This window comes from Cyanistes caeruleus, chromosome Z, assembly GCF_971803275.1.
Source record: "Cyanistes caeruleus chromosome Z, bCyaCae1.hap1.1, whole genome shotgun sequence".
NCBI lineage: Eukaryota > Metazoa > Chordata > Aves > Passeriformes > Paridae > Cyanistes > Cyanistes caeruleus.
The window spans coordinates 42,843,487-42,869,915 of NC_141732.1; the positions used below are offsets into that span (position 1 = coordinate 42,843,487).

Below are 26,429 nucleotides of genomic sequence, written 5' to 3' on the forward strand. Positions count from 1 at the left end.
GAAGTGGAGAAGGTAAACACTTGAAATAATCATAGTACCTATCTGTGAAGAAGTTGTTCTTGACTGTTCTGAGCCTTTTTAAGGCTCCTCATATGGAGAAATAAAAGCAAATTATGTTCATACTTCATAACTATTTGAGAATATGCTTAAAGCCTATATCAGTTCTTCACATGTGTGCACATGACTCATGCTGTTCCAAGTGGGAGAGACATCCATGTATCCCAGACTAGATTTTTATTCTGATATTCACATCTATACAGAATTTAAACACATAAAAAATTGGACAAGTTTACAATTTAAGTAAATTAAAATGTCCAACAATTGACTTGCCATGACAGACAACAGGCCTTCAACATCCACAGCGCAAATTAAAACAGAAAGCTCTAAATTGAAAAGATTCAGTAATTGACCAGTAATTCTCAGACAAATTAGAAAAAATTGCCTCTTACAAAAAAACCAAAAACAAAACCTGTCCCCAACTATGATATCATAGCATTAGTAGAATCTGTTAAACCTTTAGAAGAAGAGAAATGCTTGCTTCCTAAAGAAGCAAGCATTTCTTCTCAAAAGTGGAATCAGGCAACATGACACTAATTTTTTCATAGTTTTCTATGAGAATTACCTCTAGATGAAACTCAGCCAACTCCTTCTTATACAAGTCTATGAATCAAAGAGAGGGAAAGCAGAGCCTGTACCACCTGGGTGTAACAATGGGGAAGTGGGTATCTTCAACATTCTGAGGACATGGGAGCACAGACCATCTCAAACATTCCCTCACTGCACCCAGACAAACATTACACAAAGAAATTGAGAAAACACATTACAATACACACCCCACAAATAAAAAAACACCTCATTCTCTGGTATGTCATAAAGGAGCATGTGATACTACTGCATAGTTTCACCAAAGGCTCCTGGAGCAGCACACTGCTCTCTGCAATTCATAACATGCAAAAAAACCCCGCACAACCAATCCTTATATCCTTTGTGAATGATCGAGGTCACATTCAATTTAAACATTCTGTAGCAAGAAACCATCAGGTGCTGGCCTTTGCCAGAGTTTCACTGTGCCTTTCTGACTTACGCAAAAAAAATTAAGAGATCAGATATTTTTAACAAAGTTGAGAACACCAACAATATAACCAGAAAAAAAAATCCAGCCCATTTGTGAAAGACAGTATGTGTCAGCTCTCAATCCACTGAAAAGTTCTAATGAGCTTCTCAGTGTCACATCCATGTCTCCTACATAATTTCTCTTAGTTTGCAAGCAGCAACAGGTCATTCATGACCTGGAAAAGTAAACTATCTTGGTACTCCTTCTCTCTTCTCTAGTGGCACTACAGAACTGTAACATCAGACTACAGCAGCACAATTATTTCAATCTGAACCCTGGCTTTTTTCTCCTTTGAATTATGCACTTGGAAAAAGGCAGTTTGCTTTTAAAATGCTGCATATAATTCAACTTTCTGTTTGTCTAATACTGTGGAAAGAGTGAAAGAGAATCATGAACAAAAGTATTGCCAGACCACAATCACTTAGATTTAATGTAACACAAATGCATTTGTACACTATCCATATTCACAGGTTTTGCAAACTCAGATTTTAAAATAACACACAGGGTCTAGATATTTATAATTTGAGATTGTTTACAAACTTGTTTGTTTGGGGGTTTTTTACTTTACTTTCATAATCTTAGAAGAGCTAAACTACAGACGAGAAGCCACAGGAAGCTTTACTAAGCAAAAGCCAGAATTGAGAGACACTAAAGAATGGTAGATGTGAACACTCAGTGCAGAGCACAAAAAAAACCCTAGATGGGTAGAAGATACAGATTATTTTGCTTAGAAAATGCTGTATCAGCTCAGTTGCACAGTTACAATTACACTCCAAAGTGGAACACACATACTGACAGTTACTCAGAGGAGCTATGTGATCTATTTCAAACCTGCATGGCTTTTGACCTGAAGCCTGAAAGGGCAGGCACTATCATAAACAAAATCCTGGATGCTGCCTCTTTCCTCCCAGTCTTTCCTTCAGGAGTCCAGAGACAGCTAACTGTTCATCTGGCACAAGTATTGAGACCCACAGTGTCTAGGAGATCCCAGGGTTATTTCCAGATGACAGCACCACAGACTAGGTGCACAGAGCAAATACCTTAAGCAGCTCCCATATTGCCAGACTAGTCAAGTGAACTCAGCCAAGTCAGGTGAAAAGCTGGGATCCTGAGGAAGCAGTTGAAACAAAATTTTCTAGTTTACTCTCATGACAGGAACTTGCACACAAGATGAAAAATCTTGGTCACTTGATACCAAATATAAAGAATACAACTAAATTCATCCACACTTTTCTCAACTCTTTTGGAAATGAGAATATTAACAGGTAAACAAATCAGATTTGAATTTCGCCACCTGATTTACTCAGGTTATCCATAATGTAATACATAGGTTATCCATAATAGAATCTCATATCAATTAACACAAGCAATTTGGACTACACTGCTCTTATGTAGAAAAACATTTGATAAAACTATATAAAAATAAACAATTAAAAATATTTCTCTTTTGGAGTTTTAACTTATTCCAAAATCCCAGCTACCAGAAGCACCCATTCTTTGGAGGAAGAAAGTGACCAAGCATTCTAACTGGTTAAAACACACTGTGGACACATATAATACAATCTTTTTCAATAATAGTAATAACTATATGGATAGCACATGTAAAAAGATACACAGAAGTAGAAACACTGTATATCATGTATATCATGGGTCATGTATCATGCAAATCATGGATTCATTTTCAGTCAACACAAAGAGTCAAAACTGATTATTCAAAAAAAGTACCATACCCATGTGGAAAACAGAATGCTAAAGTGATGTAAGAAAGTGGCTAGCTATGATTTACAGTATGTCTCACACTTTCAGTGGAGTTGAGAAGAGAAAAAGAAAAGATCAGTGTGGTAACAGTTTATAAACATGAAGGATTTATTCTTGTATCAATATGAAATACTAAAAGCAAAATCTAATCAAAAGGAACAAGCTGGCAGACTAAGAAAACTTTAATATAATAACAGCCCTTTTAAAAATTTGATATTATATCATTAACTTCAGAACAAGATTACACCACAACAATATTACATTCAGATCTGGATGATTTGTGCTTAGCTATGCCTGACTGTGCAAAATATATGAGGAGGAGGGTAAGCTTTCTAGAACATCTACCCATTGACTAATAGTAGTTTAATTCAAGGTTTGATTTCAGTTGTTTGATTTTTTTATCCAAAGAAAAGCCATATTTATAAAATGATTTGGAATGCTCATATTTCTCTTATTTTTTTCAAGACCAACATCTTAAGTATGCCTTGCATTTTCAGACATATTATGTTAGATTAAGATATCTAAATCCATATGCATATTTATAGGCATTTTACCCATGTCTGTCTATTTAAGCATTTCTTTGGTTCCAATAAATTTAGGTTCTGAGTATTGATCCATATGTTACATATTTAAAAACAGTAACACTCTGCAGTTATGAAAGCATACCTCCTACTGACATCAATATGAACCCTGTGATGAAAAACTTATTCCTGAACGCAACACAGCAATCATTACAAATAATATCACTAAGACCATAATAATCCTCAGTCAAATGGTTATCCTTCCTCCTTTTTTTAAGTACACAATGCCCATTAGCATTAATATTTATGCAGTTGTTTCAAAAAAGCAGGATATATTAAATCAAATCAAAGTTTTTTTAGGCCAGTTACATTTATGAAGTTTCTCCTAGCTACAAGACATGTGCAGTGATCTGAGGAGGGCTGAGCACTTTCAGAAAAATAGAGATCATATTCAGTTCCAAGTGGCACACAGCAGAACCAGTGTCACACCTCAGCCAGACATTCAGGTAGTAATACTTTCAAAAACTAACAAATATATATTACTCAAAATGTGAAGAATGCAAACTGTGGAGAATATTGACTTTTTCATGCAACTGAGAAGTTATGGGAATTCTGAGAAAATCTGTGGAAGCAATGATGATTAAATGTGAATAGAGAAGAGGCAGTACATCTAGAGATGGCAGGAGTTCTCTTCATGAAAATATAGTTATAAGATTATGTCATTTTCGGTGTGTGTGTGTCATGTCCATTTGACTTAAAATTAATCTATATTAAAATTCATTCTAAGTAACAGTAAATCACAGAGAAAAAAAAAAAGCAAAGTAAAATCCTCCTAATCTTTTGGCTTGCACCATTTATAATGGTCTGCTATCACAATAATGTGACATTATTATATATGTGTGACATTATTTGTATGTTGAGGGAAAACATAATGATGAATGTTTGGTATCTTGGTACCTGCATCAAGTAAAAAAACTGACAGTTGTGTTATTTTCCACTTTCAAGGTGGTTATTACTGGGAAGGTATTTTTTGTTTTGATGCATTCAGGATTCCTGTAAAGCAGTACAGTGTTTAGAACATAATTTTATAGAGGAGTCCAAATATGTCCATTTGAAGTCAAATTATCACAACAGCCCACAAATCTAAACTCATAAACAAATGCTGCTGGCACAAAATAATTACAAACATCCTTCCTTACCTTCACAATGGATCATATTCAAGATAATATATGACTAAAGAGAAAGGCACAAGTAAAAAAACAATTTGTTCTGAGATGGAAAAAAATATAAATAATTCCTTCTCTACACTCCTGAAGTACTTTATAAATAATCAATTTAGAATGCAAATGTAATAAATTTAGCGTATTTCAGACTTGTTATGCAGATGTGAATTAAAAGTTCTTTTGCTGGAGATGCCAGACATTGCTGAAGATGAAGTATTTATCTGATGAATTCTATTTAAAAATAACATCCATGCTCTGCCCCTAATGTCAAACAACTGAAAAATACCTCAGAAAAGGGGACTCTATCTTTAGCATTAAGTAAACTGCTAACATTGCTATTAATCATTGGAAAAGTTCTTTGCACATTTCTACAAAAAGTTGCCACCTATTTTCTCAGGTTTTAATTAAGCACACAACCACCCTTTATTGAAAGGATAATTTCACAGTGTCTAGAATGTGCTACCCAACCTTGCACAGAACAGTTTCACACCAAATATGCAATGTACACAATAGCTTATACCTGTTACTGATTTACTGTATACATAACACCTGGTAGCATGTGTATGAAAACAAAAGCACAATGCAGAGGTACCTTAACACACCTTCTTGATTTGGTTTTATTAACTTCTCTAGTGCAACTAATCAGTAAACCAAGCCATTTACCATTAAAGTCACTTTCTAACAGGGCTCTTGTTACACTAATGAGTTACCTATGAAGCCACTGGGGTCAGGTTTACATTCTGTTACACAAGATGTAAGGTTTGTATCAATGTGTCCTAATAGTTTTGATTAGCTTTTTGGATCATTTCCCACTTGAATATTAATTAAGCACTAAAAAAACAATGCTATCATAATGTAAATATAAAATTCATAAAAAAGACTGCTAAAATACATGTAATTTTTGATTATTTCTGCAATACCAATTGAGACAGAGTGCAAGGACTTGTAATGGTAAAACATTATTTTTTCATAGTTTGACAACTGAAAGAAAAGTTTTTGCCAACTGTAGAAAATCAAATCTCACTTTCATTAAGCTTTAAAGCAACATTAATAAATTATTATCAATCATAACATAAAAATGGACTCATTATCTTAATGATAATTACAGAACTCATTATCTTAATCTTTTAACAGTCTTTATATGTTGGAGAAAATCAGTCCTGGAAATACACATTCTATAAACAAAAGGTCATGACTGAACAGCACTGGTAACATACACACAAAGTATGGGAAGTCTTTTTGAAGCCTTACCATCCAAAATCAATCAGATGTGTGAGGAGGACTAATTCAGGTGTCTTATACTTATGTAATTTGGGACTATTCTGACCAGATTTCAGTTGAGATAATCTACTAACAAGAATCAAACTGGAAGCCCATTTGTATTCTGTATGTATTTTATACATCATACTGCACTAAGTCATGCGACCAACATCTGTTGCACATTGTTTCTTCTTTGATCCTTCCTCCAGGGAAAAAGCAGAAGCAAAGATGTTTCCTTTTTTGATAGGGCTTGGGTTTGTTTTGGCTTTTTTATATATTTATATTGATAGCACTTTCTCTCTCCACCTTTATTTTCATATATATTAGTGTATATATATATGTAGTGCATATATATTAGTACATATATATATATAGCAGTATTTAGATAATATATTTATGATAAGCAAGCACGGTCAACAACATTCCTTTTGCTCCTGACAGTGAGGTGGTACAGTACATCCAGTCTCCTATTTCCTGGAAGAATTCATGTGGCAAAATTGGAGCAACTTCACTGACATTTAATTCCCTGGATAAAAATCAGTGTTCCTCCGTTTTCCCTTGTGTTGCACGTCACCAATAGAGTCTTTCAGGATTTTGTGCCCCTATGCCAGTGATACTGAAAGCTTCGAAACATAATCCAAATTCTGAGCAAAAAACCCCAACTTCCTGTTCTACACAGTGGATACTAAATACAGGTGGATTGCACTGTCCAGCCAGAAGGTCACAAAGATGTGAGTAGCTGAAAGTCAGACTGCATGTGTCAGGACAGGATGGTGTCTCCAGGCCAGCCAAGAAACCATTTCAACCTTGATGGAAAATGCCATCCAGCAAACAACATAGTATTAACAAAAAATGAAAAGGTAAAAAACAAAGTGGCAGCCAGAACTTATACAAAAAGGAATATCTGTCTTACTGATATGCAGATAGAAAAACTCTGTAACTCACAGAGTAAGAGCAGGTATGAATTTATTCAGCACTGAGGTGCATGGGGGATATCTCCTCCAAAAAACATGCACACTTTTGAGCTTTGGCTTTCCCTTTTTTATCCTTTACAAACTAGGGTTACACAATACTCCTAATACATATTCATTTCCTAACCCTGCCTGTCTTTGCTTTATATTAAAATTAGCTCCACACCCCTTGGCAGCTGTGCACTGCTGGTTTTTAGTCAGTTTGGTGGTCGTCTGGGGGGGTCTCTGGGATGAGGTCAGCAATTTTCTCCTTGGCTGAACTTTCACCTTGTCTTCTTGCACATGCTCTTTTCAGTCCTTTGACCACCTTTTGGACTTTGATACTGTTTTTTCCGGCTTAGGTGTCCAAAGAATCCCTTTATCCTGTGATGCCTTTGTCTTTTCGTCTTGTTTGTGTATTCTAGCTCTTTATCTTATCTTGCAGTCTCTCTCCTTTCTTGCTCTTGTCAGCTCCGCCTCTCTTCTGGTCAGGCATTTCTTTATGCTTAATTCTTAATTCTTAACTTCTCTGTTTCATTACTCCCAACTTTCTGAAATATTCCTCTGCCTTGCATATCTTAAAACTGCTTCCATCAGCTGCTTTCAACAGTTCTCAAAGCACCAGTCAGTCTCACCCAGAAACCACTTCAAGAAAGTCATGATATGATACCCATGCCTGATTCAGTAGATTCTACTGTTAACTACAATGATACAGGAAAAGAGAGAGTTGAGAAGAAACTGAAAACTGCACATGCTGGAGCAAGGAAAACTTAGGAGGTCTGGTTTACCAGATTCTTGGAGCTCATTCCTCCATCAATTATACCCTCTAGCTAATACTAAGGCAAAAATATAAGTTACCAGTTTCTCAGATCGAAGTTACTTGGCTCAAACACTGACCCAGACTGATGTCATGTATCTAGCTCCTGCTAATGCCAACTCACAAGAAGTTTAATCACACCAAGCTCCTCTCAGGGAAAATACACTGCTTCAGAGTTTTACTAATCTAATTCTGCTATGTCCTCCTCTCACAGCAAAATCCTTTCTTGGTATAATTCCATGCTTCTTATATAATGGGTATGATATCAACATGCCAGTTTTCATTAAACTTTCAGTTCAACAGCTTTTCTCTGCAGTGTTAGTTCTACACACCGACTTCTGCAAGAATTCCAGTTAGCTGGATATAAACATAGTTAAGTCTTGTCGTCTCCATTTGATTGTTGCCAAGTAAAAGGCTTTGCAAGTGTTATTGGCTCATGACAACCAGACTGTGCTAGTTATGATACAAGTCACATGTTCCATCATGGTTTCTTCTGTATTGTCTGAGTCTTCTTGGGCCACTCAGGATCCTGAGTAGGCTTGTTTAACTTACTGGTATATATTCTTCAGAGAAAAGTCTGTGTACTCTGTTGATCAGCATCTTGACCTTGCTGAGACAAGGCACAGGATTCAGAATGGCTCTGTACCTCCTCTCTGTATCTCCATATGCCTTAAATACCTGTAGCTTATAAGGTTGTTACTGGCCTACATGTCCTGCCAAAAACTCTTTTCCTAGCCCAAACTGAACACCAGAGCCACAAGCAGTCGAACGATTTACCTTCTAACAAAACTTTTGTGAAAAAAATAGAGAGAACAAAAACTAAATCACAAAATACAACATCTCATTAGTGTGTGATCTTTGGCAGAGTACTGCTGAGAACTACAATAGTACACATGAACGGAACATGAGTGGGAATGCTTGGGTGTGGTAGAATCCAGAGGAACACAGACAGGGAGACAGGGCTCTCACAATGTCCTGTGTTAATGGCACACAATTTAGCAGGTCATCAAGCTCCCAGGTCATTCAGGCTTCAAAAAGATAGCCAAATCCAGAGACAAAGAGCAGTGATCAAAGCCTGACCACTCACAAAGGGGAAAGTAGCGAAAACACTCTTATCTCCAAAAAGGCAAGCTAAGAACAAGCTAAGAACTCCGGAGATGTCAGGACTTGAACCACGTCCTTTGTGTCAAGGCAACCAATCCACAGCCTAATGTCTGGACAGAAATATGGTGCCAGACTGTTGGACAGACTTCTTGGACATCGTACCCACTCTGGTGCCAGTGTGACAGCAAGCAAGTGAAACCTACTCTGTTTCAGGCTTTGTTTTAGATAAAATCAATTTTCCCACCTATAAGATCCCCACTGGTGTTAACAACATGGTTATTACACTTAAATAATACAGTAAAACAGTACTCCACATAGTTTGTATGCCCACTACTTAGTTTGGTAAGAGAGTTTATTGCTGAGGATGATAACGTTTATGTCTACATTAGTGTTTTCTTTTGGATCAACAGTATGTTTCTAAAACAAGTCCTTCAGTGTGTCACGTTACAATCTCTTTCAGGTATTGGGGAGATTTTGGTGCAGGCAAGCTGAATTATTTCTTGTGCAAACTAGAGAGGAATTTCTCCAGTTCCAGTTGTGCACCATTTCATTCCAAAAGTATGGGAAAAAAGTGTGGGAAAAAGTAAGCACTCACATGAACAGCTTCAATACTGAGGAAGGAATATTTAGCTCAGGAACCAGACTAAATCAAGTAGAAAGTACATGTCTCCAGCTGTACAGACTCTAGATGGAGAAATCTCCATACTGTCTACTTCAGACTATTAATTCATCCAATACACTGGCACTGTATTACTTGTTAACAGTCAACTCCAGTAAAAGTGTGGGATTTTTAAGACTATATTTTGTTCAGGCAGAAATACAAAGACATTTAGAAGAATTTGAAAAGTTACTGGCCTGGGTTTAAGCAAGCTGGTCTATAAACTAGAAATTGACTCAACACTGTCATTGACAACATTTGGCATTCCAGATTGATTTCCATGCAAAACAGGTACATAATGTACTCACCGCCTAAAATCTGGACTGACTGAAATCTACCATGAAAAGTCACTTAGCTCAACTAAATTTCTCAGGTTTATAGGTCTTCAGGGAAAAATATCTGTGACTCAAGTCAGCATCCATGGAGTCTATTTCAAGCAAAAGGTGCAAGGCAGTACTATGTCCCTTCCTGTCCTGTTAAAGGGAAAAAAATCAAAAGAGAAGGCTGGCCAATCCTCTCAACACAAACACACTCCAAAAATAACAGAGAAGGATCATAAAAACTCTCCAGGAGTTGCTGGACCAAGTGTTTCCTGTAGTATCTAACAAAAATGTGTAATTTGCTGAAAATGTAACATTGCTCAAGTTATTCTTAGCACCCATGCCATCTATCAGGCCCTGTAAATAAACAGAATTTCTCATCTAAAAATAAAAAGCTTTCTTGTGGAAGTGTGATAAACCACTTAAACACTCATGTCCAAATGTTCTTGCACAAACCAAATAAGCAAAAGGCTATTTAATTTCCACTATGGTGGTTTGTAAAGCAGCTGGAAGTGACACATAAGGGAAAGAAGTCAGATGGAAAGAAGAAATTATATTCCTCAGCAAAATAGGCCCAAAGCTGCCAGCAAGTGATGGCAGCAGTGTTGAAAAATAAGCACTGCACTCTTAGCCAAACAGGAGCAGCAGCTATGACTGAATGTCATAGTCACAGCTAAGCAGTGGCTTCAGAAGCAAATTTAGGTAATCAGCATAAAAATATCAAAACAGTAACATTAGCCAAACAGACTGGATTAACTTTTGTAAAAGCACAGAACATGTGACAGATGAAAATTATGCCTTTTTACACATGCTGATGTCTCCTGAAGATGACAGACCAAACTCAGACCTGAAAAGGCCCCTAGAACAGCTTGAAGCCCACTGCTGCCAACATCAGAGGAAAACCTCAGACCTCACACAGCAAGGGAATATAAGACCTCTGCTTAGACAACTAGCAACTGATCAAAAAGCACTATAAGTTTTGGCTATTACTTCTCATCAAAAGTAACTGAAATGTTACTTATGCCCGTAAGAAGCCCCATTCTAGCAGATTTTGGTGAGTACAGTAAGAAAGGGATTAGCAAAATATTTAAGTGAAAAGGATCATTCTAAGTTCAGATAAGCTGCTTAACAATACAAATTCAATAAAACTGTCCTTCAGGAATGAAGTCTCCCAAATGACAGATTGATATGACAGCAAAGAAATAGGATAAATAGCAAATACAGCAAGTATAGGATCCAAGTCATTAAGCAGAGGAAGACTTAACTGAATGGCCACGATCAAAGCTAGTACTAAATTACAATTTATGAGGAAAAGAAACTTAACTGTACAATAGCGTAGAGAGGGTAAATGTTATGGAACTGAGAAAAAAGACTTGCAGCAGTGAAAAAAGTGAGAAAAAATAAAAAATGCCAATGGTATTAAAAATGACATCCTGAGATAAGTTTTCAAAGATAAGATTTTCAAGCATAAATAAGACCTAAAACTAAACTGACATCTAGGAAGATAAAGTTACCAGGCAGAGGTAATGAGTATGTCATAAAGTACTTGCAGAAGGTCTCAAACCCCCCCTAAATATAAGTAAAACCCTAACTGTGACAAGAGAGGCATTCCTATCTCCTGATTTATACAGTCAGAGCTTTTACCACCAGATTGTATTTGTATAAGAATTTCCTGGAGAAACTGCTTAATTTTGGGAACAGACACACCCTAAACCACTGGAAAACCACAAGGTCCAAAACCCCATTGCAAAGGAGTGTAGTGATGAAGGCCTCATTTAACTCCTATCCAACCACATAGCACTCAATAAGGAAATATAGGTAAAATCGAAACAATAATCTTACAACCTCTGATGGTGGCCATAGAAGAGGAATTATTCTTAATGAGCAATAAATGATTCCACTAACTATAGAAGATGACTGTGGTAAATTGTGGGAAGCCTTGTGGAGAAACGTAGAAGAAATACACGGTTACAAAAAAAGCTATTACTTGCAGAGAAACAACTACTCTCCACCACTAGTGATGTCCTAAATGTCCTGTCTGGATTCTTTTGAGTTTATGAGTTTCCTCTAATTTGTCTTTCTTTTCAAGATTTCTGGAAAGAAAAAAACCCAAAACCTTGAGTTTCTGCCCCAGAGTAAATAGCTTAGTATTTGTGTATTTCAAAAGATCTAGAAGCCCTTATGTGTTGCGCTCTTGAAATTACCTGGCAATCGCACTTCTAAAAAAATACCAAAATCAGCAGGAACAGTCTGACTCACAGACTAGGAGAAACATAAATCTTAGACAGTTATCTCTTTCTGTTTGTAAACATTCTGTGGTCTTTTCACTTCACAACCAATTTAGACTTGAATTTCCTCTGATCGCAGCTTCTATTTTGAATATACCTTTTGAGAAAAAAAAAAGGAACAATATGAAAAGCAGGCTCTTCTAGCACCAGTTCATAGGAAATTATTCCTACAAGCCCTGCTAGCAGAAGTGAAAAAAATCCTTTCAATCACTGCAAAGATACATAAAGCCTTTGGTCACCTTGTTTCACAGTTCTGGCCAGGATTTTGGTTTTGTTCTTAACTAAAAGAACTTTTGGGTCAATTTGTTTAAAAAGACCCACAAAACAGGACACAAACTACTGCTACTAACAAAATATTCCAACAAGTTGCAAAATCAACCAACAATAACTGCAACAGTTTCCAAACATGTTCATTTCCTTTGTCTATCATTTTCTTCTGTCACTTCAGAATGCGACCAAGGACTCTCAGATCCCTAAAAGCAATCCTAACATGCACACGTTTCCAAATAAAGGGAAAAGAAGCCTTCAATGGGGTAATAATCCAAGTCTCCAGAAATTATGGATTTACACAATGAAAAAACATATATGAAGTTTATCAAGTTTCAGAAAACAAGTATTGCTGTAGTTTTCACTTTATGGGACCAAACAGAAAAGCACTCCATAAGAATTGTTTCACAGGACTATGCAGCCCCTGCCCAAATTAGGCACTTTTGGAAGACTACTCATTTACTGTGGCTTTCAGTTACTACACAAAATTAAAATAATAACAGCCAGAAATAATATTCATGAAGTGATACTGCAGCAACTTTATTAATTTAAAAAAAATACCCTTCAGAGGTGTCAAATGCACAATTTGAAAGCTTAGAAAGAAATTTCCTGGTTTTCACAAAGCCATACAGAAACACCTCTACTGATACAGTTGGTTGTACCTGGAATATTCTTATTTCTGTCAGTCTCCTCTCCCAACTAACAAGCAACAAGACAAGAGGAAACGGCCTCAAGGTGTGCCAGGGACATTTAGATTGGATATTAGGAAAAATTGCTTCACCAGAAGGGTTACTAAACAGCAGAACAGGTAGCCCAGAGAAGTGTCTGAGTTGCTATCCATGGAGTTATTTAAAAGATATATAGATGTGACACTTAGGAACATGGTGTAGTGGTGGACTTGGCAGTGTTAGGGTAAGGACTGGACTCAATGACGTTAACAGTCTTTTCCAATCTAAATGATTCTATGTTATCCTCTCGGCTCATCCTCTATCTGATCTTCTTTCCAACACATCTATTCCAGAACACTGGCTCTGCCTTTCTCCACACTACCTCCTGGCAGTTTCTATACCCCTGCAGCTAAAAGCAAGAGAGAATTGGCAATTAGGCCTCTGTTAAATCATTAAACAAAATGTACACAGAACACAGTATAACACACACTGGAATCAAGACATGGAGATGCAGTGGAGGGATTTACATCCTTTTCTTTTTCCTCCATCTTTTTCTTCCACGTGTAAGAAGCAGGGATACACAGTCTTTCACACTCCTCTCTAAAGAGCCTGTAGCTGACACATGTAGTAGTAAGAAATTGAGTCTCTGTTCCATGGTTCCATTTGATAGACAAAAAGGGCTCAAGGTAAAGATGTTTAATTGCTATGTTCACAGAAAGTGACTTTGAATACAACTGACCAGTCACCCCACAAAGACAACATCTGCATAAATCACAGTTAAGAGAATGTAAGAGAACAAATTCCTATTCCAATGTCCAAAAAAATTTAAATAATATGAGGAAGCTGTCACTAGAATCAGCTTTTTGTGTGACAAGCTCTAAACCATTGTGTAAATAATGATTTGCACAAGAACTCCTATTTTCAACAATGCCTCAGTATATGTCATAAAAATTAGGAACAGTGCTTAATACCTCATCTCAACTAACAGCTGAAAAGCACAAATATTTACAAGGACACCTACCTCTATATTTTTTCATGATTTAGCCATAAAATTTGAAGTCTCATAGACAAATTACAATCACGTAGGACAGATCTACTCAGAAATTACTCTACTTACTCATGATTTACACGAGTATTACAGGGACCAAAAAATTAATTGTAATACATTAAAAATAAGAAAAAACATTATCTGCATATATTACCTGGTTGTTGAAGTTGTTATTGCATGGACCAAATTAAATTGCTTCTTTGGACACATTAACTGGAAAACCGAACCAAAAATGTAAGCACACATTTAAAACAGATTCAGTCATAAACCACATGTCATATGTTTGGAAAAGGAACAGATTTTGCACTTGTATAGCCATTTAGATTACTTTTAAATTATTTCAAATAGTTCTAAATAGTTCATGTTCTAAAACAGGTAAGTGATTTTTGGCTCATGGTTCCATTTTTTTCCACATAGTTAAGCTTGAACACTTGTAGAACTGAAGAAGGTAATGGGGACAAGAGGAGTTTGTTTGCTTGCTTGTTGTGGGGATTTTTTTAAGGGTCTGGGAGATGCACAAGGAAAAAAATAAAGCCATTCTTCTTGTATAATATTATACTGTTGGTTCAGACTGAGCTCAGTTTACATCATCAGAAAGACAAAAAGACTTAAAAAAATAATTGTGATGGTCAATGTTATATATTAAGTCACTTATACTTAATTACTAATGAAATATTCCACATTGTAATTTTACATCACCTAAAATGATTTCCCAGCAGAAAACAAAACAAAAAAATGTTATAAGAAATATGTCTCTTCATTCAACTAAATCAAACAGTAAAATCTACATTGGATAAAAACTTGCACCTCTAATGAAACCACCACTATCCACATTCACAAAGGCATATGTACAGGTTTTCTTGAACTAACCATTCTGCAGGAGTACCTTGTGGGCATTAAATAAGGCACTTCCAAAGTCTTAACTACATTATGAAACAAATTCTAAACAAGTGAATAGAATCAGTCTATTGTGGAGGAATCCCAGTCCTCTGACAGGCATCCTCCCCAGAGATCAAGCCCCTAAGAGAAGATAAAACTGCCTAGTCACTGTGACTAAGCTGTGGACCCCTTCCTGCTTCAGGACCTCCCTGTTAACTATCCCCTTATCCCCTCTCAGACCATTGGTCCCCTTCCTGATTCTCCCCTTCCCTATAAAAACCCCAGCTTTTTCCCAGATCATGGTTGGACCATCACTGTCCCCCTTCGCTGAAGCCTGCATTAAAGACCTTCTGCGGAACGCCGTATGATCTTCCCGTCTCTTATCTGTGTGGGCAGGGGAACCCCTGAACGGAGCTGGCTGGGCTGAACAGAGCTGATCACTGAGCAGAAATCGCTGCTCAAAGAGCTGATCACCCTAAAGCCTCTGCCCGTGCTCCAAGGGTTACCCCTGGCTGGAGGCTGCCTGCAGAACCCTGGACGGTGGCTCTGTCCATTGGGACAGCCTGACTGTCTGGGCTTGTTGCTGGTAGAAGCTGAGGGTCGGACAGGCCCCCAGGACCCAGCCGCAACAGTCTATTGCCAAAACATTCCATAGAAGATGATACCACATGCAATAAGACTAATATTAAATCCTCTATCAGAATATTAAACCTGCTGTCACTAAAAATCCCATTCCTTACCCTCAATTTCAATAGCTATTATTATTTCTAGTGTACTGGAACTTCTACATGTGCAATTTATATCTGCCAGGATTAGAGGTAACAATGAAAATGCCTGTATTTTTAAAAAAAAACAGAGTAAAACCGGAAGTACCAAACCTTATTTAAATTACGGACTTATTATTTCAATTTTAACTTTGAAAATTTTCAAAAAAACTGAAAAAACAATTTTAATTTCATTACTTCCAGCAGCCCAGAAGTTTGAAGTATACATTCAAACTTGGAAGATAGCTAGTACCTGCTATCACAAACAAGAAAAGTCTGGAAAGGCTGGTGCAATGTTAGAACACTGGGTTTGTGTTCAATAGTTACTTAACCTTTGAAAGGGATAGGAGAGGAAAAGGAATTAGGAAATGTGTATTTCTTCAAAAGATCTTCTGTAACATCTACACCCACCAATTGGTTACCTGCAAAATAAGAATACATTCCTACTACTTCCCCAGATTTTCTGAAAACAAAATACCATAATTGTTGAAAGGCTCTCAAAGTACCATGGCAGCATGAATGAGTGATAAAGGTAATATGGAGGGGGAGGTGTCATTTGTAACAGAACATAAAACCAAGGGAGTAGCACGGGTAAAAGCACTGAAGGCTTGGAATCTTAGGAAAAAATCAAGCTTGAAGAGGCCTCTGTTCATCACCTCCTGAGATGGGGGGTTCCACAAACAAGCTCCCCGGACTACCTGTTTCAGTGCTTAACCACAGTAACTGTGGTTCTTTGTACCTAGTCTGAAATGTATCTCTACAAGTTGTTAATGTTGCTTCATATATTTTCCCTATTTTTGAGAGAACCATGGCTTTGCCTTTTCTGCAACCACGACCTAAGGTAACCAGACAGTGACCAGTCTCAGTTAGTAATATCTCTTCCACAGGCTGAACAAATCTAGCTCTATCAGCCTCTCCTCATACAGCATATTCTCCTACCTGCCAATAATTCCAGCTGATGTCTGATTCAGTTTATGTCTCTGTCATAAACATGCAGCCTAAAACTGGGCACAGTGTTGTACCATAAGTGTAGACAAAACTATTGCTCCATGACAGCAGCAGGCAAGCAGAGCAGAAGCAAACCACAACTGCCTACCCAACTCTCTGTGACTAACCAAAAAGTTTCCCTGGCCAAAATCAAAAGATGAAGGTTAGGAATGCATCCTTCAACTGCTCATACTCCTCACTACCACTCATAATGACAGGACTGCGCAGGTTTTGCTCAGCAACATCATAATTTTTAGCCACATGAATTTTCTTAGCCTCCTCTGAGCTTGTCACCAACAACTCAACTACTCAAAATTACTACTCATAAAAGAAAAGAGCTAGGGATCCTTAAACCAGATTCCTATTAGAAACAAAACCAACAAAATTACAAAAAGGAAAACAAAGCCACCAATCCATGTGCATAGTTTAAATGGGGCTTTGTTTAAACTTGAAACCAAGTCTACAGCAAAAAGACTGACTTTACACCTGGTAATTGATGCCAGAGGAATTTTGCATGGATTTAATGATTTCTCTGTACTTCCTTTTGTTTTAAGTATCATTGGTCTTGCAGTCTACATTTAAAATCTATTATCTGGATTGGATTCTTCCTAGGTGGGGCTGGTAAATTGCAGACTACTAGTAATTATCATAGAGACTAAGAAAGCTTCACATAATTGGTATGGCAAGTCAGATCAGAGATAATTGCATGACAGAAGCCTGTGGCTGCTTTGAACACTGTCTTTCTTTTGGCCTTTAAAAATTAAGCTTAAGGCTTCAAAGCAATTGGCTGCATTTATTATCTTGTTTCTTACCACTCACAGCATATACATGCAAAATCTCTTTATAAGCACTCTACTATTTATATGATTCAGAAAGTTAAGCAGAATGGTCTTATGCTGCTGACTGAATGTTAAACAGGAGATAGACTATTTTGCTACTGATCTACAAGCAAAAGTAATTTTCAATCATCTTATACATCTCTATTGGTAGAAAAAAAAAGTTGAGAGTTAAAGTAAGACATAGGGAGAAAGGATTCTGAAAATTAATTTCAAAATCACAAACTCAGTGTTTAATAATGACAATTATTTTTTTCATTCCTCCATATTCTAGCTCTCTATAAACAGGTCACTTTTGAGGGAAAATTATACTTTTATTCTATAAATGCCATGCAACTTATACAACAAAAATAAAATCATTAGTATTACCCACATACTTACATATGCACATATATAGAGGGTAGGTTTGGATATATATTAGGCATACACATATACTATATATATATATATATATATACAAATGCAATATACATGGAAACATGCTGGCCTCTCACATGTGTGTGTGCAATAGCCACACCCACTTTTCCTGAGCCAAACCACTTTATGTCAGATTTAAGCTGGGAACAAGACTTTACAGTTATAAACTTCTGAAATACAAGTTTATATTGGAAATGCTTAACTATAATGATGTTAACAGGCTCCTCCATAATTCTAATCCTAGAATTTAAAACCATGCAGTTACTACTCCACAGTAGCATCAGAAGAGCCCTCCAGTACCTCTCCAGCTTCAATGACCAAAAGCCCTTTTAAGAATTCATGTGCCACTCAGCAAAAGAAGCAAGTGATTTTTAAACTCCTAAAACAATATTCTTTATTAATCTCATAAAATTACAAATGGTAATAAAGTTGCATACTTGAAACATAAGTAAATCCACATGTTCTAAAACATCCTTTTTAGTATTAATTTTGGTCAAAAATGTCAGACTGAGATGTTGTCTTGTGATACTATCCCATAAGAGAAGCATCTTATTAAAGGTAAATATTGTACCTTGTCTTCCAAAATCACTGAGAAAGCTCTATGGAAAGCTATCAGAAATGGAAAATAAAGCCCCCTGATACTGCAGAACGCACATCTGGCTTCTCTGTTAAAATGGCACCTGTTACGAGTTAATAGACCAACAAGGCACATTAATAAGGAAATACATTATGGCTGAAGTACTCCAAATCCTGTTTTGATACCAAAATGACAACTGGATGAAGGATGGTGATTGCAGTGGTACCAAAGTATACTTAATACTTCAGCTAAGGGTCAGCAAACATCTTTAATAACAGCTGTGAGGAAAGGGTTAAAAGCATAAGATTTGAAAAGAAGCAGGGAGTAGCTTCTCTCAAAGTAACCTTGAAGGTGAGAATGCTAGAACTGTCACTGTTGTAAAACTCCATTTATTGTGCCTAGTGTTCGTCCTCTACCTGTTTGGAGAAGCAGAGATGACATTGACAGACAAGCTTGAGTATTCTGCTGGGAGAGAGCAAGATCATAACAATCTAATAACCTGTGTGTGCACAAGACATACTGGGGCAGGCAGCAGGCTCCCCGCTGTGCACTAGGGCAAACTAAACCTAATGCAGCCTGGGTTGCCACGTGACTCTTCACTGGGATGAACTAAGCCTAACAGAGCCTGTGCTCCTGTGGGTCTCTGCCCAACGTTGTTAGTGGGTCAATGAAATAAATCTACACTTTGCATTTCAGCTGCGGCTTGGTGGTTGCCCCAGTTACCTCTTTGTGTCAATTCACACAACCTATAAATGCCACTGAGTCCACATGCATTTGTTGTACAGCCACACTCTGATTCACCGCTACCACAGTTAAGACTCAATTTTTCTTTCACCGTAATTTTACTTTTTGCTTTAAAGTTTGTACATGATTATTTCTGTGTGAATAACCAAGTACTGATATGTAAAAAATAAATATTAAAGGATTACTCTTGAGGGTGTTTTGTCAAATAAAAACAACTGGAAATGTGCAAAAAGGTGTGTCTACTTTTGTATTGACTCATAAAGGGCTTCTACAGTTATATCAAATAGTAAAACAAGGTTCTGCAAGACTGAACAATATTAAAGGTTTTACATTTAACTTTGACATTTGAATGTTTTCTAGTAGTCCTGGCTGACTTTCTATTGACTTATCAGTTGTCATCGTAACATTACAGACATACAGAACAGACAAATGGTAGCTAGAGACGCATTGATCAAAGAGGTTGCTTCAGCCTGCTCCCTTTTCAATTTAAGAAGTTAACAACCTTGGTGACATAGACTGGAAAGAATCAAGAGGTCTGCTGATATAACATTTTTTTAAGATACTGGTATTTTTTTTTTCTTTGAAGAAAGTTGTATGTACAAAAGACAATTTTTTTAACATGACAGGATAGGTGAATAAAATCTTTATGAACAGAAATTGAAAGCTGGGTTGCTAAGTCTGTATTTAGTTAGCTATATAAGCTGACCTGATTTATAAATATTCCAAGCATTCTTATCATCAAACGCCATTTGGTTTTTAAGGGTGTCCAGCATAGTTGAAAATAAGGCCACTAATTTTAGAGCCTAAATAGAATTCAAATAACATTAGGATCCAAGAAACATTAGGATCCTTTTTTGCAAATGGCAGAATCGTGCTCAGAAGTTCTCTGGTTCCACTAGCTTTGCTGGGAAAAATTATCTGTAAGTACAGATAAACTAGGTTAGACCAGATGTCCATTTATCCCACAGTCACTACTAGTACTAAGAGTTTAAGGAAAAACTAGGAGTGTGGTATACACCAAAGGACACTTCCTTCATCATACTCTTCTAGATCCCAGCAACATGTAATATGCCTAGAAAAGTTATTTATACATAGTACTTGAATAAGAACATTTCCTTGTGCTAGCACTTACTACAAAACTAGTAGATTAACACAATAATTTAAACAGAAAAAGCAGCCATGCTATTTTATTTAAACAATGTGCGCTGGAAACAAAAATACATTAAAAAACATTGCTTCAAAAGGCAAATTTGAACTGAATGCAAAGGCTTACAGTTTTCAGAGGTGTAAAATAAACAGCAGCACATTTGCTCTGAAGAAGTAGAAAGCTGCTAAGCAGTTTCTAACACCTCAGAAACACAAGAGATTGGTATGACTGTGAAAAAGCTAAAGCAGTTAAACACTGCAAGAGGAGTCAAAGTCTCAAGTGTAGGCTCAGGTGGCACCAGAAGTTAGTTTCCATATTTGAAATAAAGTTTTTCCTCAGGGAATGAAAAAGAACAAGGAATTCAGAGTCTTCAGGCTCTGAAAAAATGAAAGGAAGTTGTAGGTCAGTGAGAAGAGACATCAGAACACTAGGTTTTCAAACAGGATCAAGAAAGCTAGATTGGGAGTGAACTGACTGGAGCAGCCCAAACAACCAGTGAATACACAGACCCTACTTTTCATCTGAAATCCTTCATTCAGCTCTGCTCATGCGATTAACCGCTGGCCCATATGAGAGCATCTGCAACTGTGAAATACCTCAGATATTTAAGTGCCAAGGGGGTCGACAACTCCTCAGGAAGTACCATATCATCAACAGCATCAAAACATAGTGCTGCTTTTAATCTCCTGATTTTTACCTTAGTTCTCTGAGTGCATGAATGATATGCACCTTTCAGTGTAGTGTGTGGTCAGGGATCTCTTCCATGAACAGCCTAATCAGAAGCTCTTGGGCCTTGTAGTCTGACACACTTTCCTGGCTCCTTTTACTCCTTCACTCTCTTCTGCTAGTGAAAGAACTTAAAATTTGATAACTAACTGCAGTTACATGTTCATGAGATTCTCAACATTCTAAAGAAAGCATTGAATCTCAGGCTTTTAAGCTATTTAAATTTGGCCCACAATTCTTTACGAATTTAATTTCTGTACAGTTCATCACCAACAAAGATGTGTAGGCCACGTCACTTTTTTCCTATCATGAATTTAGGAGAGGCTATACAGAATCACTTAAACTAGAACAGTACAAAAACTATAGTGTGCAAAACTAAATCCTCCATCTTTAAAGATCTGTAGGAAGCAAGAGGAAATTATTGCAATTATTATATATTTCCATAGAGAAGTCCATAGCAAATTAAAAACACAGGAAAATATGAACAGAAAACGCAATGAATATGCTATCAACTACAGTTTTGCTTATAATGCATCTGTCAGACTTCAAGAGAAATCCAGCTGACCCACAGTAGCTTCCACTGAAACAGACAGTTCAAAACATATAATTAGATAATTCTGTGCAAGAACTATCATCATTTCATTCCAATCTAAAATGTTGGGGAAACATCCCTCCTAAATAAGAAGCATTTTGAGATTTGAAAAGCATAGTAAGTATAATCAACAGAGGAACAAAGGAAAGTACCAAATGTTGTAAAGCCCTAATACTTCAGATAATGACTAAAATTCATGTCTGTTTCCTTCTCTGCTAGACAGGAGTCCAATTAGAGTTCTCAAAACAACAGCTTCTATGTGCTGGCATGCTGCATTATGTTTGTACTGCTACAGACAGACTAGAAGATAAAAAAATACATACTACAGCAACCTTTTTAACCCAAAGTAATTGCTAACTTTTTTTTTTCCATTGTGTGGGTTTTGATGTCATTTTGCACACAGCTTATTGTTAGCTTAAGCAATTTAGGCAATTATCAATGCATGCACAGGAATTAACCATTTAAGTAGCTTGCTACATACATACAAGCCTCTATTGGAAAAATCACATAAAACAACAAATGAGCTATTATGAGTCACTTACTAATCTCCTGTCCAAATACAACTTGACATTTAAACATCTTAAATTGGTTCTTAAAATAGCTAAATTTTGAAAAATTGGAATGTGCTTGGCTTGATGCACTGTTAAATGACAGGCATCAGGAAGTATGCACACCCAATTTTTCATGCTTATTTTCAAAGATATGGATTGCTTGGAACTGAGAGTGGTGAGATGAAGCATAGGGGAATAAAAGCACAGGTTTTTCTCATCTCCTTCACAAAGAAAACCCAATTACAGTATTCTGAACATGCAGTCTGGACTCAGATAATGACAGATTCAAAAACTAAATTTTGAAGACTTCTCCTACTGTGTGCTGTAATTTTGGCCCAGACATCATTATCTGCTTTCTCTTTGACTTTGAGCTATTTGTGTGTATTGCCCTTCACAGCTCCCCAGATCCCTGCTCATATGTCACAGCTAAGTCAAATGGCTGGTTTATTCCTCAGTTATGGCAAGGACCTGTGCCAGCCTTTTAGTTCCACGCCTTTGAAGTCACAGAAGATTGCTGAGCAGCAGCAAGTTTCATATGGCTTCAAGAATATGGCAGGCAGTACCACACCTCACTCCAAATCAAACCACCAGGCAAAGAACTGGAGAACTTGTGACAGGTGTACAAAACAACTCGATGTTTTCACTGAGTGAAGAGCTACCACTGAAAACTCAGTAACCCCCAAAAAGTATCTAGAAAGCAAAGAGCCTTATATGAGAGAGGAGAGTGACTGAATGCTAAAGTTTTAAGTTTCCTAGATCTTAATGAAATTAAAAACCGAGTAAACTTCTACTAAAAACTATATAATATTGTTATTATATATTATATAATATATATTATATATTAATGGAATTTTCTACTTTTCTACTTTTAAGCCAAAAGAGGATTGCAAGAGGAAAGCTGTAGGAAAAAAAATCTATAGCTTGAAACGACCAGTCAAATCTGGCAAATCTACTAAAGGTTATAGGACTGGTGCCACACCAGGAATTTGGCAACCTGGACCATGGGACTTGCTTTGCAAAACCTGGACTGCTGATCAGGTCCATCTGTCATGGAAGCGTAAGAAAGAGCATCTTCAGTCCTAGGCTTGTCAGGCTGGTGAAGAGAGCTTCACACTAAAGTTGCTGGGGAAGGGGAACCTCAATCCACCCTGCTCGTGTGATGCCCAGAGCCTGGAGAGAAGCCACAGGTCAGTACAAGGGTGCCTGAAGGGCAGCACAGAGGAGTTGCAGCCAGTAAGTCAGTTTCCTCAAGGGCCCACCTTAAAAGCCACTATACTAATGCATGCAGCATGAGGAACCAACATGGCCTGCAGGGCCACGATCTCACTGGCATCAGAGAAGTTCCCACTGATTGGAAAAAAATAAACACAAACCCCTTTTTAGAAAGGTACAGAAAGATGATCTGGGGAACTACAGGCCAGTCAGTCTTTCCTCAAGGTCCTACAAAAGCATGGAGCAGATCCTTTTGGAAACTATGCAAAGGCACATCAAAGATAAAGAGGTGATTGGTGACAGCCAGCATGGCTGCACTAATGATAAATCATGCCTGAGAAGTTTGGTGGCCTTCTAAGATGGAGCTACAGCAGTGGTGGACAAGGGAAAATTAACTGATGTCATCTACTTGAATGCAAAGTATTGGGTACTGTCCTGCACAACACCTTTGTCTCTAAACTGGAGAGACATGGATTTTATGGAAGGACCGCACAGTGGAAATGGAATTGGTTAGACAGCCACACTCAGAAGGGTTGCGGTGAATGGCTCACTGTCCAAGTGGAGAGCAGTGACGAGTGGTGTTCTCAGGGGCCAGTAATGGGACTGGCACTGTTCAATAGATTTTTAAGCGACACAGACTGTGGGATCAAATGCACACAGCCAGTTTGCTGATAACACCAATCTGAGTCGTATAGTCAAATTGCTGGAGGGAACAGATGCTGTTCAGAGAACTGGCTTGAGAGTCTTCACAATTCTATGAAACTTGATAATAAAATCCTTACTATTTACCTTCAGCTTCTGAAGGTATGTATTTGACCAGAAACTCATACACTGGAAATGCTTATGAAGAAACTCTAGATCTGGATTTTAACATACTCCTATTCTATCAAAATGTAGGGCTAAAATCAATGCCAAAAGAAAACAAGACAATGACATCAAGTATTTAGATCAACAGAACCAACAAAAGAACTTCAGTTTGACAAACGTAAAAATTTGGACCCACACTTCTAATAAGCTTATATTTTTCTTCCCTGAGCCCTGTTAAAGTTAAAATTAAACGTCACAAAGGATGCAAACAAACCTACTTATATGAAGTCAGAACTAGAGTTTTAAGTTTGGTTTAAGAAAAAATAGCACAACAACTTTGTATTGACAGCAACCTGAAACTGTTAACTAGCTGCTAAGAAGGAGTCTAAAAAATATAGCAGATTGGATACAAAGAAATTTCTTTACCTAGCCATTCCCAGGCTGGAAAAGTTGGAAGGAACTATCAGAACATCAAGCCTGGAAAAGGGATGGGTACCCAGTGTGGCATAAGCAGCTGAGAGGCACTGAGGAATTAGCTGAAGCAAATATTCTTCACAGGTTTCCATAAGGCACCAGGGAGCAAAGACTCTGTAAGGAATTACTGCCTGCAACCTGGCAGCAGGATTTTGGAAACGGCAGGGATATTCCACATGACCACAGATTTCTTCATGCCATCTGACAATACGAAACAAAACAAAACAAAAGGAAACAATACTTAATTGTGATATCAGAAATGTGAACAACTGACTATGCTAAGACAAGGATATTCTCTAGATATTAGAATGACAGAATTAATTTCCATAGAACCAGTTAATTTGCATTCTCACCCTGTTCACACATGTGCAGCACTTTGAAACACTCGCTACTACATCTGAGTAGAACTCATAATTAAAAAGAGACTAGTCACACCTTGTTTTTATAACAGATATGCATAAAAATAATAAGTGCTCAAAGTATATATAAAGAGAACTAATAAGAATACAAATACATTTACTCAGAAAGTTCTTATTCAAACTTGGCTCTGAAAATTAAATTACATATACATATTAGCATAACATTTACACAAGTATTTTAGGTGCAATTTCAATGTAAATTCCAGAAGGGATTTTTTTTCTGTTGTTACTAAGACTTTCCAGAATTTCAAGTGATTTATTATTATTATTATTATTATTATTATTATTATTATTATTATTACTATTATTGCTATTATTGCTATTATTGCTATTATTATTATCTTAAAAACCTGCTAGATGCCAAGTCAGGCTTATCATGCTGGACATTCAATAATACCACATAAGACAAACCTTATTTTATAGTACTTTTACAGGATATTTAGAGCTTTAGCTGGAAAAAAATGGAGGAGTAGATCAAATCCTTCCTAAACACTGAGTCATATACATTCACAATAAGTTATCTGCCCAAATAGATTCTTATCTAAACAGAAATCAGCTACATGTTTTCACTGGTTAGCCTATGCTCTCTACAGTGCACAGCCTCTCCTTGGTTTGAAACTTCAGTTTAAATAATCTGGTTCTACTATGCCTCAACAGGCAAAGCACCTAGCATTGCCCAAAGCACTTATGCTTGGAAGATCATGCTGACACAGAAAACAAAACGATGACATGTAGAAAAGGATGAGATTGTGTTGAAGTATTAACACTTTAGCACCTTACACAAGTCCTTCTGTCAAAGAAGTGGACTCTTAAGTACTTTCATTGACTACATATGCAAAGAAACCACATACGTCGCTACACAACTTTTTTTCTAAGGGTAGTTTAATCTAGTATATTTCTGCTCTAAAACAATGTCACTTCCTATTTTATTACCAGAATTGAGATTAGGCAGGAACAGGAAAGCTAGCACCATATCTCTTATAAAAATTGCCAATTTCTTAATGACCACAAGGAGATAAAAAGTTATAAACATCATAGCTCCATTTAACATTTACTTTGATACAGCCTCATGAAGTCAAACTCACTGGCATTTGGATACAAATTACATTACACATTTCAACAGCTTCTTTAAGAATTCCTTTCTTTTCCTGCTGCCCTAAAGTTTATTTCCACTATCTTATCTGAGAGATATGCTTAGCATTTGCTTGTCTATACATTTCACAGCCTTCCTAGAAGTGTCTGCTGTTGTGAATAATGCTGGTTTGGTTACCTGGTCTCACTGACTAAAGTAAGCAACAACC

General features: G+C 37.0%; 1 protein-coding gene across 25 annotated transcripts in view; it reads right to left on the reverse strand.

The window, feature by feature from the left end:
- The window catches only part of AOPEP (aminopeptidase O (putative)), a 191,831-nt gene that overhangs the window by 140,305 nt on the left and 25,097 nt on the right, over positions 1 to 26,429 (reverse strand). For 19 of the 25 annotated variants that reach the window (XR_015280664.1, XR_015280663.1, XR_015280667.1 and 16 more), the window contains exon 5: positions 24,662 to 24,910. The exons of the other annotated variants lie outside the window; for them this stretch is intronic. Coding sequence is in view for 8 of the 19 variants with exons in the window: in XM_086868364.1 (XP_086724490.1) it covers positions 24,662 to 24,910 (249 nt within the window). In the remaining 11 variants the exon portion in view is untranslated. The remainder of the gene's footprint in view (positions 1 to 24,661; positions 24,911 to 26,429) is intronic. 25 annotated transcript variants of the gene reach the window in all.